We start from the raw sequence: 17329 nt of genomic DNA, 5'->3' as shown, positions 1-17329 counted from the left end.
AAGACAGATCACAAAGGCTAACTTCAAATAAAATTCTACTGGAAAATTGAAACTAACATGCTGTATAATGTTTGTGTGAGTTCATCTGACAGTCCGACGTAGAAGCGACACACAAACTAGCAGCAATAAAAATCAACCGAAGGGTTGAAACCACCAGTGTGATGCAGAAGAAATACACAAATAGTAATGAGAAGTCCTGTCAAAACAATAAATGGGCGAAACACCACTCTGACGTGAATGTATTAAAACTAAAACTCGGTTGAAGAGAATCAGCATTTCAACTCAACAATTGTCGTTGAGTTGTATAATTATTTTGTTAATATCACACCAATCACATGCACGTCTTCATGGCTGCTCTATCTCTACCAGCCCACTGCTCTTCATTTCACACTCTGCTTTGGCAATTTTTTAGAAAGTATTTTCATGGATGTTTCTCCATACTAACCACCACCACTCCTTTGCTTTCCTCTAATAATGTACACGGTTCGAATATATCAAACTAACTTATCTTCTTTCATTCCATTTATCATTCTTTGGAGCAGCCTTTTCGATAGTGTTTTTTCAATAAACACAACAGTGAACTTTTTTAACTTAACAGATTCCTTTCTTCTTCTTCTTAACCACTGACATGCACTCGTATTACAGGTTTTGTCACTTCTCATGCTCATAGGTGGGATCAATAGAAAAAGTAAAAGCAGGATATCTGATAACATAATTGCTTAGTTACTAATTGACTAAATATTGGAAGAGTTTCCTATGCAAAAAAGGAAAGTTATTATAGTAGTTTAGCTGTTTGTATTAGCATTAATGTCAAAAAATAATAATCTTATAAGAATTAAAGCCTAATATTTACATAGAATATTGCTTCTTCCATATCAGTCTTTGGTAACTCTGGAAGCATTAACAATCTACTATTTGGACTTACATGCTACTTGGAATTCATTATAAGGTTTAATGGAATATAAATAGCACAAATAAACACATGTTCAATCAATCCTATATTTCTCCTTGGTCACTGAAACATTGTCAGGGAAACAATATTAAAATTGCAAAAATAAGTACAAACTTGCACAAAACAATAAGTGAAACTGATCAGACTGAAAGACTGATCATTTTCACTTATTGTTGGTGATATTTTCACCAACAACGCCATATGAGGGATGCCCTCTATGGTGTTGTTGGCTAGCCTAACATTTAAAGTTTCCGAAATCTTCAGAAGTTTAAAGCAACCATATTTATTTATATTAGGTTGGTTTTCAAATCTGCTGCTGATTCTAAAAAAAGACTTTCAAATTTGAATTTAGTGGTGATACAGTAATTTTCTTCCATTTTATTCTGTAAAAGATCTGCTAGAGCTAACTGACCATACTTGTGGCAGCAGATGTATTTCATGTTCTTCTAGGCAGATGTTTGCAGATTTCCAAGGAATCCTATAAATAGAACAGGTCCTCACCTGCTCTCCCGAGGATCCTTGGGAGAGCAGATGAGGGCAGTCAGCTTCAGATGAGGTTTGAATGCAGTGCAGTGATTGTACTCTTTCAGAGATCTATTTTTTCCAAGGTTCCCCAAATTAAAGAACAATGATGGCATTATTATAATCAGCATGTTGGAAAAAAAAGATGCTATTGACACTGCTATCCTCAAACCTTCTATCTGGCTAAGGTACATTGATGATGTATTCTCTATTTGGCAGCTCACACATGAGCTCCTTCCTCCCATCTCAATAGACAGCACTCCAGAATACAGATCACTATAGAAAAAGAAAATAATAATAATAGCCTGCTTTTTCTAGATACTTTAATCACATGCCTTTCCAATAACACCTTTCTTTTTTTTCTTTTTTTTTACAGAAATTTCACACACATACATAATCCCCTTCAATCTGTTCTACCTATGCCAAACTCTCCTTTTTTCATCAGACCTTCTTGTCCAATGGCTACAATGCCAAAAAAAAAAAAAAATTAATTGTTCCTCCCATCTCCTTACTTCCCTCTCAACATGCTGATTATAGTAATGGCATCATTATTCCTTATATCCAGGGCATCTTGGGGGGGGAGAACAGAATTCTAAAAAAAGTAGAATCTCTGCACTGCATTCACCGCTGGCTGACCTCATTCACTCTCCCAAGGGTCCTCTATCTCCTCTCTGTTTCAGGTGTTTACAGGGTTCTTTGTTCTTGCAACCTATCAATATTATGGTCAAACTAGGAGGTCTGCATTCATCTAGAAAAACATAAAAAAATACGTCTACTACCATAAGTATGGTCAGTCAGGTCTTGCTGATCATGCCTTGGATACCTTGCACAGAAAAAAAATAGAAGAAAACTACTGTGCTTCACCACAACAAATATGAATTTGAGACCCTTTTTTTTTTTTTTAAAGAATTGTTGGTTTTTAATTCTGCTGAATCAACAGCAGAATTAAAAACCAACCTAATGTTAATAAATATGGGTGTATGAAACTTCCTAAGAAACTAATTCTTAGGTCTCCTGCCCAATGGCTAAGGCTAACCAACAGCACACATAGAGGGTGTCCTCATAGCACTTTAGGTTTTCAGTCTAATTTTTTCCACTTATTGTTTTGTGTAAGTTTGTGTGTGCTTCCAAGTAAAGAAAAATCATTTATCACTTAAAAACACTGAAAAAACATACATACCCATAGGATTTAAAATCATCTGTTGATCGGTGAATGTATTGGATTGATATTTTTTTTTTTTTTTTTTTTATCAAATGATAAGTGATTTTTCTGAAGAGCAAACAATATAAAATTATTTACTTTTTTTTTTTTTTTTTGAAAAACCAGGTAATTTTATATTGTTTGCTCTTTCCTTTGGAAACCTAACACATTTAAATTTTTTTTTTTTTTAATTCAGATTGATGGAGTTCTTTGGAAATGCTTCACTGGGAGGGAGGCTGTTGCACAGAATTGAGATGGATGAGTGGAAAGATGACTAGTAGTAGCGGATTCAATGGCTACAGTTCAAAATGAAGTGAAGTTCGAAGTTAACTGTGAAGAGATGTTGAGAAGCTGTTGCTGCTCAACATCCCTGCAGGTGTTTCAATAGATAGATATGGTAGAAATGGTAGGTGTAATGGGTGCTAGTTCTTCTGAATAGTGGCGCATGAAAATCTCTATAGAAGAAATGGAATAAAACGATTTCCTTTCATTCTAACGGATGGTGGGGGCAGCTATGCTACCATACTAGGGAAGTGACTATGAGCAAGGTGGTGTCCTGTTGCCTTCCTTGCCATGCTATGTCCTATAGCTGTATCCTGTGTGTTCAAAGGTACGGTTTGCCTGTTTGCAGGATGAAAAACCCCACAATAAACTGGGTGAAAAACCCTACTGTCCACACCCAAGACCAGCTAACTTGGCAATGGCTGAGGAAGATCCTTAAGCTCCTCATGTCTCCAACGGGAATCGAACCTAGGACACTCCTTCCCCAAGCATATGGTTGCGAAGTGCACAGCCACTAGGCTAACCGTGCGGACCTATAGAAGAGATACAATGCAGAAATTGATATACTTCTATGGGCTGAAGAGAAACTAAGAGGTGTGTCATTAATCAATAGAATTGTCCATTTCAGAATGGCATCAAGAATTTTTAGGGTGGTCTTAGGAACATTACGCCAAATAAGAGCAGTATTCCAAGGCTGGCCAGATTTGTGATTTATACAGAGTAACTGTTCAGAAGAGAAGTACCAACTTGAGTGGAAAAGGATGCAAAGTTTTTGGAAGATCATTATGCCGGGAAAGGTTTGAAGTAAGAAAGATTTGGTCTTGAGTGTGGAGCTAATCATTAACAAAAATAAGTGGAGAAGAACTGAAATCTTTATTGCAAGAAAACAAGCAAAACTCTGTTATAGGAGCACTGAAGTAAGTTGTTTCACTGAAATCAATATGTTTAAGGCACTTATTACAGATATATAAAGCTTGAAATGTTTGAGCACTGCAAGGCTTATCATATGTGTAGGAAGAGTAGAGAGTGGTATCATCATCCAAACTATGAATGGGGTTTGCAGTCGATGAGAGAAGGTAATTTATATAAAGCGAATAGCTAAGATCTAAATATTGCAATTTAATATTACATCAATAACATTGAAAAGAAGCAGGGTTAAACAGATTTTGTATTCTATATTCCAACTCTAAGTCCATTAGTCAGCCATTGTGAAAAGTCTGGTTTGTAAACTTATTTCATGGTTTCATGACTCATTGGTTTCTTACATTACACAAGTAGTCACAAGCTCATCATAACCCTCAACCTGTAGGATCAGGGATCCTGGCTCAGTGAATTTAACGAAGCTTATATTTGAAAACTAATATAATAGCCAGTTAATGCAATCTGTATTTGGTCATAAGCATCCACTGCAAAACAGTGCTCTCAGTCTCCTGTTGAAGATGATTAATTAACGATTTTCTTTCCCTTTTGCTACTATTTATGTGATGTTCTTATTAGCAATATAATATCAAAATGGTAGTAATAATTTTTCTCACTGAATAGAATTTAATAAAACTTGGCATTCTGTTTAATAGAGATGTATTGAATTATACATCTCTATTAAAATGAAATCTTTTAAAATGCACTGTCATTCAACAGGGCCATTTTCAATGAAAAATCAGGCAAAACATTAAGCTTATAATAACAACTTTAGTGATGTAGAATAGCAAGAATATGATTACAAAGTGCCCCATTTTATGACTGCCTACAAAGTAAATATATAATTCAAGCGAAGATATTGTTGTGATATATGCGAGTTGGACTGATGTGAGAACAGGGGATGATAATTTTTTAAGATATTTAGGATATTCAGAATCTAAATGTAAGTACAGCTATGGAATGGATGGAATATGAGCACATATTTTACAAGAATGTTCAAGGGAATTGGCAATACCACTGATCAGGCTGTTTAATATTAAGTCTCAGGTCTGGCAAAGTTGCAAAGGAGTGCAAAATAACTCCTTCACAAGAAGGACATTAAGATTGCATTATCAAGTTACAGACCAATCAGTAACTTATAAGTAGTGGTAAAATACTGGAAAAGTTGGTCAAAAAGAAAATTCAGGAATGGATGGATAATAATATGATACTCTGTGAGGAGTAACATTGCTTTGTGAAGGATCAGCCCTGTCTTAGTACTTCACTAACTTTTGATAACAGTGACAGCTGAATTGGATAAAGAGAATGGATATGCAACAATACAGCTTATCTTTAACTTACAAAACAGTCTTAGAGCATCCTTCATGCAATGGCATTTGACAAGATACAACATAGAACTCTGTCAGCAAATTACAATAAATGGGATTGGATATAAAATTGGTGATAATACGGGGATGACTGATGGATGGATACTAAAAAACTAGTATATGGAGGAGGAGGAGAATACAGGAGAAACCACTTGAATAGCAGGACTGCTATTCACTCTGTGCTAGGACTGTTACTGTTTAATTTGTACAGGTAATTATATGAAGGAAAATATTCAGTTGTTTTCTGATGGTGCAAATTTTGGTGAGGTAATAATTAAACAGAGGACTTGTGTAAACAGATGTCAAGCTGTAAAAATAATCATAATAAAAATTCTGAATATTTTTACGTATGTTTATTAGTTTTGTTTTCATAACACGCATTGTCGGCACTTGCGATGTGCCTGTTATGGAAATTGTTTTGGTTAAAAGTGATATGTACAGAAGTTAAAAAATTGATGTACTTACCGGATTTGAATAGTTGTGTTGCTTTAAACAAATTTATTATGGTTTGAAATATTGGGTTTTGTGTTTTATAAAGACATTCTTTTGTCGCTAACGGATACAATGTGTCAGCCATTTTACAGTACTTAGTTTCTGACTTTTGTGGAGTGCGCATGCTCGCGGAGAAGTTTTATGGAGTGATTGACAGCTGACAGGAAAGCATTCGGTATCTGAGTAACGGCTGTAAACAAGAGAGTGTTCAGAAGGAATTTAGAACACAGGCTGGCAGACATTTAGGTTTGGAGGAACTTAAGTTTTTTTATGTGACAGTCGGAAGAAAATTAATAGTATATTCCGAAAAAAGGAATCATGGAACTATTAAGTCTTAATGTGGATAAATAAAAGGGAAATATTGCTATAGATCGTTTTAAAAGGATTATTGGTGGAAGATTTATAGTAGATTCCAAAAAGAAATCGTAGAACTGTAAGTTTTTTTAAAGTGGAAAAGTTAAGACTGTCATTAAGTATAGTGAATAAAAGAAGAATTTGCTATTCACGTTCTAAAGGAATGTTTGAGAAAACTTGGATTAAGAAGTTTCATCAGTATTAAGGATGCTAGATCTGACTATTATTTCTACTAAAAAGAGACGGAATTAAGTCAGGAAGATTTTTATGTGTGCTACATGAGTGATGAAAAAGGATCCTGTAAAATGAAGAATAGAGTCATATATCTTCTGAAAAGGGCCTTGACAGAGAAAGAAACTAGCTATGAACATTTTGTCATTTTGAAAACAAAGTGTTTAGTCTTAAGTGTAAGTTTATTTTAAAAAGGCCTTGGATCCAATTAATTTGTAGTTATAGTTATGTAATATTGCTTGAAGTGTATATATATTGTTTTAGTTTTATTAAATGTGTTTATTTTGTATTTGGTCTTGAGTCAGTGATTAATTGGATTCTGAAAGAAAGAGTTAAGATCATTGCACCAATTGGAGTGAACCCTTGTGCACATAATAAAATATAGGTACACTCGGAATAAAAAAATAATTGTTAGAAACGGAGATCATCTCTATGGTAGGATTAAATATGTAGATAAATATGAATATCCTCAATATAAAAATCCACCAATTATTAACAAAGCCATGTACAACAATGAATGGAATTACTCTGGAAATTTATGAAGCTAGAGATTTGGGGGATAATAATAGACAGAAAGTTTATGTTTAGAGGGCATGCTGCTAAGGCTGCCAAGGTAGTTCATAAGATTACTTGGTTATTGAAGAACACACTACAAAGAAGAGATAAGGAAGTTATCATACCTCTTTATAACACCTTGATACAACCATAACTGGATTGCTGTACTCAGGTCTGGTCACCTAGGTTTCTTGGGGACGAGCAAGTGGTGGAAAGGATACAAAGGCAAGTGATCAAGATAGTGAGTGGTCTGTGGAATGCTGCCCATGAGGATAGATTAAGGGTTTACAGGTTGAAAAAGTAGGTTGATAGGCAGAAAGAGGAGATAAGATAGAAACATGAAAGTCATTTATAGGGTTTTATAGGAATGATGCAAAGCAAATATTTCAGAGGCATTTTTGGAAATTAAGTGAGGGTGCAAAGACTGGATATTTTGCTTGGAAAGTGATGAATGAATGGAATGGGTTGCCTGAGTCAGTTGTGAGTGCTTTATCTATTAATCTGTTGAAAGAGAAGTACAATAGGTACTGTGGATAGTTTGGGTTTCCCACAATGTCTTCGGACTCCATGAAGGTACTGATGATGATATCCTTGTTCTTAAAGAATATAATATTGTCAAATGGAGTGTGTAACTTTTTTGCATTTTTTCCTTTCTACTCAAATTAGGTACTGGCTAAAATTAGCTTGGGTGTAATTCAATTAGTCTACTAATTTCTTTCTTGAAATCTATATTGTCTAAACATTTATTCTTTTACTTCCTTTTGAATTTCTATCACCCATACTGCAGAAGATCACTGACAAATAGAAGAGTGTGGGCTGAAAGAGAGCCATGAGTTACTCTGCTTTCACATGATTGAAAAAAGTGAAAGACAGTAATTTTTTAAATACACGTAAAGTAGAGAAGATACCACAAACTCAGAATTATTTGAGCTTGTTACTCTCTTCTCACAAAAGATTTCTTGGTAGGAACAATACATCAACATTTTGGAATCACATCTTGAAAGATCATAAGGTAGAGTACAAGGAAGTGGAAAAGCTTCCTTCAGGCTAAGTTAGTAGCCAGTATCTATTACTCGCTGAAGGAAGTTGCTGCTTCTTTAGTGGTTATCCTTCTCTAATTCCAACAACTCTACATTGCTCAATTCTATTATCTGAGATTCAAGAAATTTCAATTTCATCAACTTTATCTAGAAAATCTTTTGAGGCTCAACTGAAATGGCTCTGCCAATGTTATTCTCTGAATTCACTTCCGAAAAATATGAAATTCCAGTTTTCTATTTCTTTCTTTAACTAAATTTAATATTACTTTTGATAATTCACAATGTCAGGCAATCATCATTTGCATGTTAAAGTAAAAAAAAAACTAAATTTAACAAATTATAGTTTTAACAATATACTGCAAATGCACATTTGCACAATGATGTTATAGTGAGCTCTGGTATTTACTAACTCTCACCGTCCATTTTTCTCTCTCACTACTCAAACAAAATGATGATTTTATCCCTAAATAATAATCATCAAGTTAGTTCACAATACAAATGAAACTTGCACTTCTCTGTTCAATAAAATATTCCAAAACAAACACTCAGTATTCCTTAAATTTATATTTAACTTATTTTTTCCTATCCAGAAATAATACTAATATGAAAGTACAAGTTAACAAAGGGTTACAGTTTGGTTGTTACCTATTCAAAACTTAAAATATTGCATGCATTTAATAGTCATGCAACTAACAGGATCTGAAATGTGGAGTGAGGAGCAAAAATTTTCTTTGCTGCAGGAAAAAAAATAAAGTTCTAGTGGATGGAATTGAGAGGAAATCTAAATCAAAGATGCACTAAAAGCCTATAGGAAGAAAAAAACAAACAAAAAAGGTCATAGTTATACCACAGAATGATAATATAAGGGGGACTGGAAAGTAATCAATTTTTTGAACTACATTTTTAATATAAATTTTATTTTTATTAAATTTATAAATTCTAAACTAAGTTTAGAATTCCTTTTTTGAAAAAAGTTTTTCTTTGGAGGCAAAAAATGATATCAAATGCCTTTGGACATCATATTGCGAACGGAAGGTTTTATTTCTTATGCTGTGTTCTAAGGACCTGAATAAGCGATAGTCACTAGGGACAATATACGGCGAATATGGATGTGTTAGAAGTTCCCATCCTAACTGCCTAATTTTTTCTTGAGTCATTCTTGCAGAATGTGGTTTTGCATTATCTTGCTGCAAAATTACCCCTTTTCGATTGACAAGTGCAGGACATTTAATTAACAATGCTTGATGTAGTTGCTCTAATTGTTCGCAGTAGATGGCTGCTGTGATAGTCTTACCTTGTTCCATGAGTTTGTAATGAAAAACTCCATGAATATTTCACCAAACGCACAACAGAATCTTTTGTGGATGAAGTCCATAGGTGTTGATTTGGAGAAATGGAGTTTGATTTGGAGAAAGCCACTGTTTTTTGCGTTTATTATTCTTATACAGCACCCATTTTTTGTGACCAGTTATGACTCGTTCCAAAAAAGGGGTCATTTTGTTGTCTGGTCAACAATGAATTGCAAATCGCCCATCTCTGTGCTTTATTGTTTTCTGACAGTTCACGCAGTACCCATACACCCTGTTTAAGAACCTTGCCACTCTTATATAAGTGCTCTTGGACAGTTGACCATGATGAATTAAATTTCGTTGCTAATTCTTGTATGGTTTGTTTTGGATCTGATTCAACGAGAGTCTTAAGAGCATCGTCATCTAGAGGTCTTCCAGATCGAGGACGATCAGAGAGATCATAATTTTTTTCTGCAAATCTCCTAAACCATCGCTGACATTTGTTAACCTTCAATAAGTCTCTATAAGTTGAGCAAATGATTTTGGTAGCCTCGGTAGCATTCTTTCCTTGGTGAAACAAAAACAGCATACAATGACATAAATGGTGCTCTTCAACTTTAAAGTCCGTCATATTACAAAAAATAATCTAATATTAAAAAAAAAAACGATTTTTTAAATAGAAAAGTAATGCTAATATTTAAATAAAAATCAAATTTAATAATTTATGCGTTATTTAAGAAAAAACAATCGGCCTATTATAAAAACGACCTATTAAAAATAATTGATTACTTTCCAGTCCCCCTTATACTTTCTCAGATAATGACATCTGACAATCAATGGAAATGAAGAAACACTTCCTTCCCAAATTCATTACAGCAACCTTGGTGAATTAGTAAATTGTTTCCTTGCTCCTTATAACTTCTATAACAGTGGTGTTCAACCTTTTTTACTACGTGAGCTACTTTTCTATAAAAAGTTATTCGGTGATATACTCTCTTATATATGTTATTCGGTGATCTACTGTCTTATATAGATCACATTCCCCCAACCTGATATCTGATTATGCACAAATAAACAACTAAAAACTTTATTTGCGTATTTAAAAATTTATCACTTTTAATTATTTTAATACAACAAAAAAAATATATATATATATTGGAATAAAATATTTCTCTATTTTGGAAAACCAAAGTTAGAAAAAACAACAGATTGATTACAAACTCATAAGTTACAGGAAATGCTGGTTGATTTAAAAAAAAAAAAAGTTAATGTGAAATTTGGCATTTGACCTCGCAATATTTTCATAGTCAAGTTGATATGAAGAAGTGGCCAATCACAGGTAATCATCCAAATGATCATTTGTAATTTGGTTTCTTAATTTTTTTTTATGACGGTCATATTTGAAAAAGCGGATTCTGACAAGTATGTCGATCTGAAACACGACAGAATTTTTTGCGCAATATCTGTTAATATTGGGAATTTTTCATGTGCATACTTCCAAATGACTTCATTGTTTATTGATTTTAAATGTAAACTATTCTGAATGTTTATTATCTCAAGTTCTACTTCAGCTTGGTTTATAGAAACCAAAACAGCCCACTAATTTTATTTGAAATTTGTGTGATGTTCATTCTTGAAATGGATTATTGATAACAGATACAATCATTTCAGTTTCATTAAAATCTTTAAATCTTGAATTTATTTCTTCTTCAACTAATTCTATTTCAAAGTATTTCTTGATTTTGTTCAAAAAAATTTTAATGAATATGGGAGATGTCTAAATTCGTGGTCATTTATATTTTTCTTTAATAAAAGTAAATATTGTTGGAAAGTTTTTATTGAATTTAACATGTCAGTTAAATTTTTATCTCTACCTTGTAACTCTAAATTTAAATTGCTTCATTTCGTGCAGAAATCTACTAAAAATGATATGTGTAACAACCATCTTTTATCACTCAATTGTGGATAAATCTCTCCTTTTTCATCAAGAAAATTTTTTATATCGTTAATTAATACAAGAAATCTTTCTAAAAATTGACTTCTGCTGAGCCAGCGAACATTATTGTACAATAGAAGTTCCCTATCATCATCTGCCTGTAATTTAAATCAGTGGTCTTAAACTGGCGTCTGCAGGTCGCATCCGGCCCCCAAAGCAATTTTACACGGCCTGCAAATACATTTCAATTATGTATTTGTTGTAAATACAGTGCTTATAGTTTTAGAGACATAGATATATGGACTGAGCTTATGTGTGCATAAGCTCAGTCCATATCTACAATTTACAATCAGTAAATTTAGTTTGCCAGCCAACAGTTGGTGGTGCTTTGGTATTCTGGTGTTTCCGATGCACAGCTGAGCAGTTCATATTGCAATATAGATGGAGACAAACTAAAGTACGGCTTATAAAACCTGTTTATTTGTGCTTGTTGTTAGATCTACATTATATTAATACCCATCATTTAGAATTGTGCATAACTTTTGAGTGTTGCTATCATACGAAAATTCATCTTGTTGAATTAAAGTTGTAAATGAAATTATAATAGTGATTTTAATTAAGAGATTAAACTGCACGTCATGTCTTTAACAAAGAGTAAAAGAAAAGTGGACAAAGAAGGTCGTGTTTTTCAAGATAAATGGGAAATTATGTACTTTTGTGATGTTGTGCACAATAAAATTGTGTTTTATTTGTAATAAGAGAATATCAGTTCCAAAAGAATACAATTTATGTCACCATTAAGAAACAAATCATGAAGAAAAATTTGAAATGTTGGAAGGCAAATTGAGGAAAGAAAAGTTACAGTTTCTGAAATCTGGCTTACAACGACAACAAAATTTTGTTACTGAAGCAAATAAATCCAGTGAAGTAACAGTTCACGCAAGTTTTACTCTCGCGCATATCACTGCAAAACGATCTAAACCATTTACTGATGGCGAATTCCTTAAAGATTGTTTGATTAAGTCTGCTGAACATCTTTGTCCTGACAAACAACAATTATTTAAAAATATTAGTTTGCCAGCCAACACTAACGAAATCGCTAGTGATTTATGATGTTAGTTAAAAGGAAAAAAGTATAGATTTTGCAGCATTCTCAATAGCAGTTGATGAGAGTACTGACATCACAGATATAGCACAACTTGGCGTTTTCGTACGAGGTGTTACTGATGAATTTGAAGTAATTGAGGAATTATTGGAAATAATTCCTATGAAAGGAAAAACTGGTGCACATGACATTTTTTCTGAAATAAAAACTGTAATAGATAAATATAAATTAAGTTGGGATAAAATGGTTGGATTTGCAAGTGATGGTGCAGCTGCTATAGTTGGTAAAAAAAATGGAGTAGCGGTAAAATTAAAAAATATAGTGAAAGAAGAAAAATTTCAGAATAAATTTTGCACTATACATTGCATTATTCATCAAGAAGCACTTTGTGCCAAAAGTTTGCAGATGGATAATGTTATGGAAACAGTAACTAAAACAGTAAACTTTATCCGTGGACGAGCTCCGAATCATCGAGAATTTGTTGCATTGTTTGAAGAAATTGAAAGTGAGTACAGAGAAATGATTTATTATAACAAGCTGAGGTGGTTAAGTTGAGGAGCTGTATTAAAACGGTTTTTTGATTTAATATATGAAATCAAAATTTTCATGACACAAAAAAATAAAACCATCGACGAGCTACGTAATGATACATGGATAACAGATTTAGCATTTCTTGTTGCATTTAAATGGCTGGTTAAATATTCTCAATAAAGAGTGCAGGGAAAGAATAAACTTATCACTGACACGTATGCTTGTATTAAAGCTTTTAAATTAAATTGCAATTATGGGAAACACAACTGGAATCAAAAAATTTCGTACATTTCCTACATCTTAAATCCTGCCCTATTATTTCAAATGAAAATTCTCAAGAATATGCAAGAAAAATAGCATTATTACAACAAGAATTTGAAGAAAGATTTAAAGATTTTAATGATTTGGAATCTGATTTTACATTATTTTCATTACCATTAAAAACAAATGTGAATAACGCACCAGAAAATCTACAAATGGAGCTAATTAATTTACAGTGTGATATAAATCTCATTCAAAGATTTGGGGATACAGATTTGATTAACTTTTATTCATAATTGTCAAAAGATAAATACCCTCAGTTACGAATTTTTGCAATAAGAATAATTGCTTTCTTTGGGAGTACATTTATATGTGAACAGTCTTTTTCGCAGTTGAAAATTAATAAGTCTAAGAAAAGAACCCAATTGACCGATGAACATAGTTTCTAGTAATTTTTCTCCAAGGTTACAAACTTTATTAGAATCGAAACGCCATCAAATGTCAAGTTGCAGTAAGAAATAAAGTAGTTTATAATTATTTACATACAAACATGTATTTTTTCTGTATGTGTCAAAGAAAAATTTAATAAATAAAAGAAAGAGAATAGGTTGTCATTATTTATTCTCAAGTTATAAAGGTTATAAAAGGGTTTCATAATTATAAAGGGGTGGTATCCATACATTAGGGGTAAGTACGGATCAATATATATATATATATATATATATATATATATATACACACTCATTTTGTTAAAAAAAAATTCCGGCCCGTCAGCTGCTTTCACATCGTACATTCGGCCTGCATGCAATTTGAGTTTGAGACCAATGATTTAAATAACTGCCGTTACAGGGCTTTTCCTCAAACAGAATTTATAATTTTAAATGTAATATCCAAAACATCTTTTGTGTTTAATCGTTTACTACACAGCTTGTTGGTGAATAATACAGTGGTACGTTAAAAAATCTAGATATTTGTCATCATTTTTACATAATGAAATGAAGACTGATTTATTACTTATCATTGCAGGAGCACCATCAGTAGTAATAGACACAAGTTTACAAAGCGGAAGCTTGTGTTGTTTCACAAATTCATCAAATGCCGAAAAAATGTCTTCTCCCCAAGTCCTTCCCAATAATGTTATAATTTTCAAACGTTCTTCTTTACTTGAATAATCTTGACTATGCGAATAAATAACATTAACTGAGCAATATCAGTGAAGTCGTTTGATTCATAAAATTGTAATGAAAATGCAACACACTGGTGAATGTCTGACATTAACCTGGCCTGGAAACTTTTCTCCGACAATTTGAAACCTTGTCTGCAGCCTAAAAGTAGTCTGTCTCTCTCTCTCTCTCTCTAGCGACGTCTCGAACCGAGAAGCTCCTCTTTCAAGCAACGTGGATCCGGGCAGTGTCTCTGACGCGACTCTGGACCAGGCGATCTCCTCTCTGACAGCAATTCTGGAACCGGGACCCCTTCTGCTTGCTTCAGTCCCTTTTTATTAGGCCTCCTCTGAGCCCTCACATGAAGTTTGGCAACCCCCAAAGAATCGGTATGAGTCTTTCATCTTAAGTTTCAAGTTCGGCATGCCTTTTGTTCTCCTCCGCTTTCTTTTGATTGTAAGTTGCCAGCCATCGGAAAGTTGTTTGAACTCTTTCTGAATGACTTTGGAGATGTTTACACTAAGAGCCTGGAAGCTTTTCTCATATAAACAAGTTTCAATAACAATCTTTCTAATGCCTCCATGTACAGCTTCGGCGACAAAAACATTGCCTTTGTTTTTAACACTCTAACATATTCTTATTAAAGCAGTATATACAGTTAGCTTCAAAAGAGTTATTTACAAAAACATTTAATACAAACTATACTGAGACAAACAAAGTTTATTTTTTTACAATATTCACATGGGACTTAACCTAAGTAAAAAAAAAACAATGTAATGTGCTTTGGCATATTTAAGCTACAATCGAGTTTTTACACTTTACTTATAATCGGTTCACTCGGCTCGCTGTTTGACTTCCACTGATCCAAATTAATTCATTTACCCAAACTTATAAAAAAACTACTGATTTTACAATTTTAGCGAAAAATAAATAAACAATAGCAATACACTTAAAGCAAATTAAAAATAATACAAAATAATGAAAAATAAAATATTATGTTTTCAGTTTTAATTAAATTTGTAAGGAGGAATACACAAGAGATCAACCAAAAATTGCTCCGCGATCGACTGGTCGATTGCAATCGATGGGTTGAACACCCCTGTTCTACAGTGTGTCTATTTTACTTCATTGAAAGTTCAGAACAAGATTCAGAACAAAATTATTAATAAATATTATATTAATAATTTTATACTTGCTTCTCATAATCTGAATTTGGATGCTATAATATACAATTCTACAGTACATTGTGATGAATGTAGCAATGCTTTTACTCTTAATTACATTCATTGTTTATTCCGTAAAAATAAAGTAACAAACTGTTTTTGCATTTAGTTCTAATTAATGCTGGTTACATTTGGGTTACAAATTAAAGCATTCAGGAAAGCCAAGTACATGAAACAAGCCATTTTTACTAACTCTACCTTGAACAAAGTGTCACCATGATTTGTGACAGTATACTGTCTCAACTTAAGTTTTATATAAAACAATCTGAAAAAGTAAAAGGAAAAACTGCATTAATTGGGAAAAAGATAATGGATCAAAAATTAGGAAACTTAATAAATTGGAAGAGTCTGCAAGTATATTTCTTATATGGATTCAGCTTTAAAGGTCTAGAAATTAGACAAGTTAAGAGAAAGTTGTATAAAGCAGTACTACTATTCATAATAAGAAAAATTTACGAGTGCTATAGCAAGGGGGAAAAAATTCATAAAGGTTAAATCAGTTATTCTTACAATATTCAAACTGCTAAAAAAAATTACTTCAGAAATGATAAAATTTAGCAGACATGCATAAGATAATGACTTACGTTTCATATACAACATGATAAAAAAGACCATCATCTAAATCTTCATTCTTTTCAGATTCACAACTATGGTTATTCTGATATGTGATGTTGTTTTGGATTTCATTATCATTTTGATCAACAGATTTATTATTTTCACCTTTGATTTGTTCTGATTCAGAACATGATAAAAAACATTCTTCAGAAATAGAAAGATTTTCTGCATGACTTATCTTTATGATTCTGGCTTCAAACCAAGCTCCTGTAGGTATATCTCGAGCATCAATTAAATCACCAACCTGTCAAGAATTATTCAATTAATGAAAGAAATAACATTACAAGTTTATACTGAATGCCAATTACATCATCCTATTATAAAATTCAGTGATTTCTCAATTATCTGGTTGCAATGAGAACAGATTTGGTCAATTAACTGAATGTAAATTAGCTGTTTTCAGGCACCTGCTATGCTAACTCATTCAGAGACCATGAAACTGGCAGGGGGGGAGGGGGAGGAGTATTTGAAGAGTAACTGAGAGATCACTATCAATATTGCAAAAATAAAACCATACGCTCGCTTCTTACACTGCAAGAAAACTAACATGTAGCAATTAATAATTTGAATAAGGATTTTAAACTTGAAATTCTTTAGGTTTTCACAATGATAATGAAAGCAAACATGATAGGCAGATGGCATTGATTATTACTTTATTCTCCAAATCATTGCGTGGATTTGGAGAATAAAGTAATAGGGGAGATGGTGAGGGGGGTGTGTGTGTGGTGGTGGTGGTGTAGAGTGCTTTCCCATGATAAATGCACTGAAGTTATCAATCATAATTTCAGTTATGATTGATACTCCAAGAGATTGATGAGGCTAGGGACTTAGAGGTATTGGTAGATAGGGAGATGAAGTTCAGAAGACACATTGCTAAGGTGTCCAAGATTGCACATAGGATTACTTGGTTGTTGAGGAACACACTGACATCCAGAGATAAAGAGGTTATTATTCCTCTTTATCTCTGGCATTGATTATTACTTTATTCTCCAAATCATTGCGTGGATTTGGAGAATAAAGTAATAGGGGAGATGGTGAGGGGGGTGTGTGTGTGGTGGTGGTGGTGTAGAGTGCTTTCCGATGATAAATGCACTGAAGTTATCAATCATAATTTCAGTTATGATTGATACTCCAAGAGATTGATGAGGCTAGGGACTTAGAGGTATTGGTAGATAGGGAGATGAAGTTCAGAAGACACATTGCTAAGGTGTCCAAGATTGCACATAGGATTACTTGGTTGTTGAGGAACACACTGACATCCAGAGATAAAGAGGTTATTATTCCCCTTTATA

The 17329-nt window shown here is 33.1% G+C and overlaps 1 protein-coding gene across 2 annotated transcripts in view; it reads right to left on the bottom strand.

Annotated features, from left to right (window-relative positions):
* Positions 1-17329, bottom strand: part of LOC150095380 (E3 ubiquitin-protein ligase UHRF1-like) — a 253377-nt gene that overhangs the window by 134366 nt on the left and 101682 nt on the right. For both annotated transcript variants that reach the window (XM_090410065.1, XM_090410066.1), the window contains exon 4: positions 16007-16281. In XM_090410065.1, coding sequence (XP_090266191.1) covers positions 16007-16281 — 275 coding nt within the window. The remainder of the gene's footprint in view (positions 1-16006; positions 16282-17329) is intronic.

The sequence above is a fragment of the Typopeltis vanoorti genome, chromosome 20 (genome assembly GCF_054136105.1).
Source record: "Typopeltis vanoorti isolate ZY-2024b chromosome 20, IOZ_Tvanoo_1.0, whole genome shotgun sequence".
NCBI classification, from domain to species: domain Eukaryota; kingdom Metazoa; phylum Arthropoda; class Arachnida; order Uropygi; family Thelyphonidae; genus Typopeltis; species Typopeltis vanoorti.
Note: the sequence above shows the minus strand (reverse complement) of the source record. Positions and strands in the feature narration are given on the sequence as shown.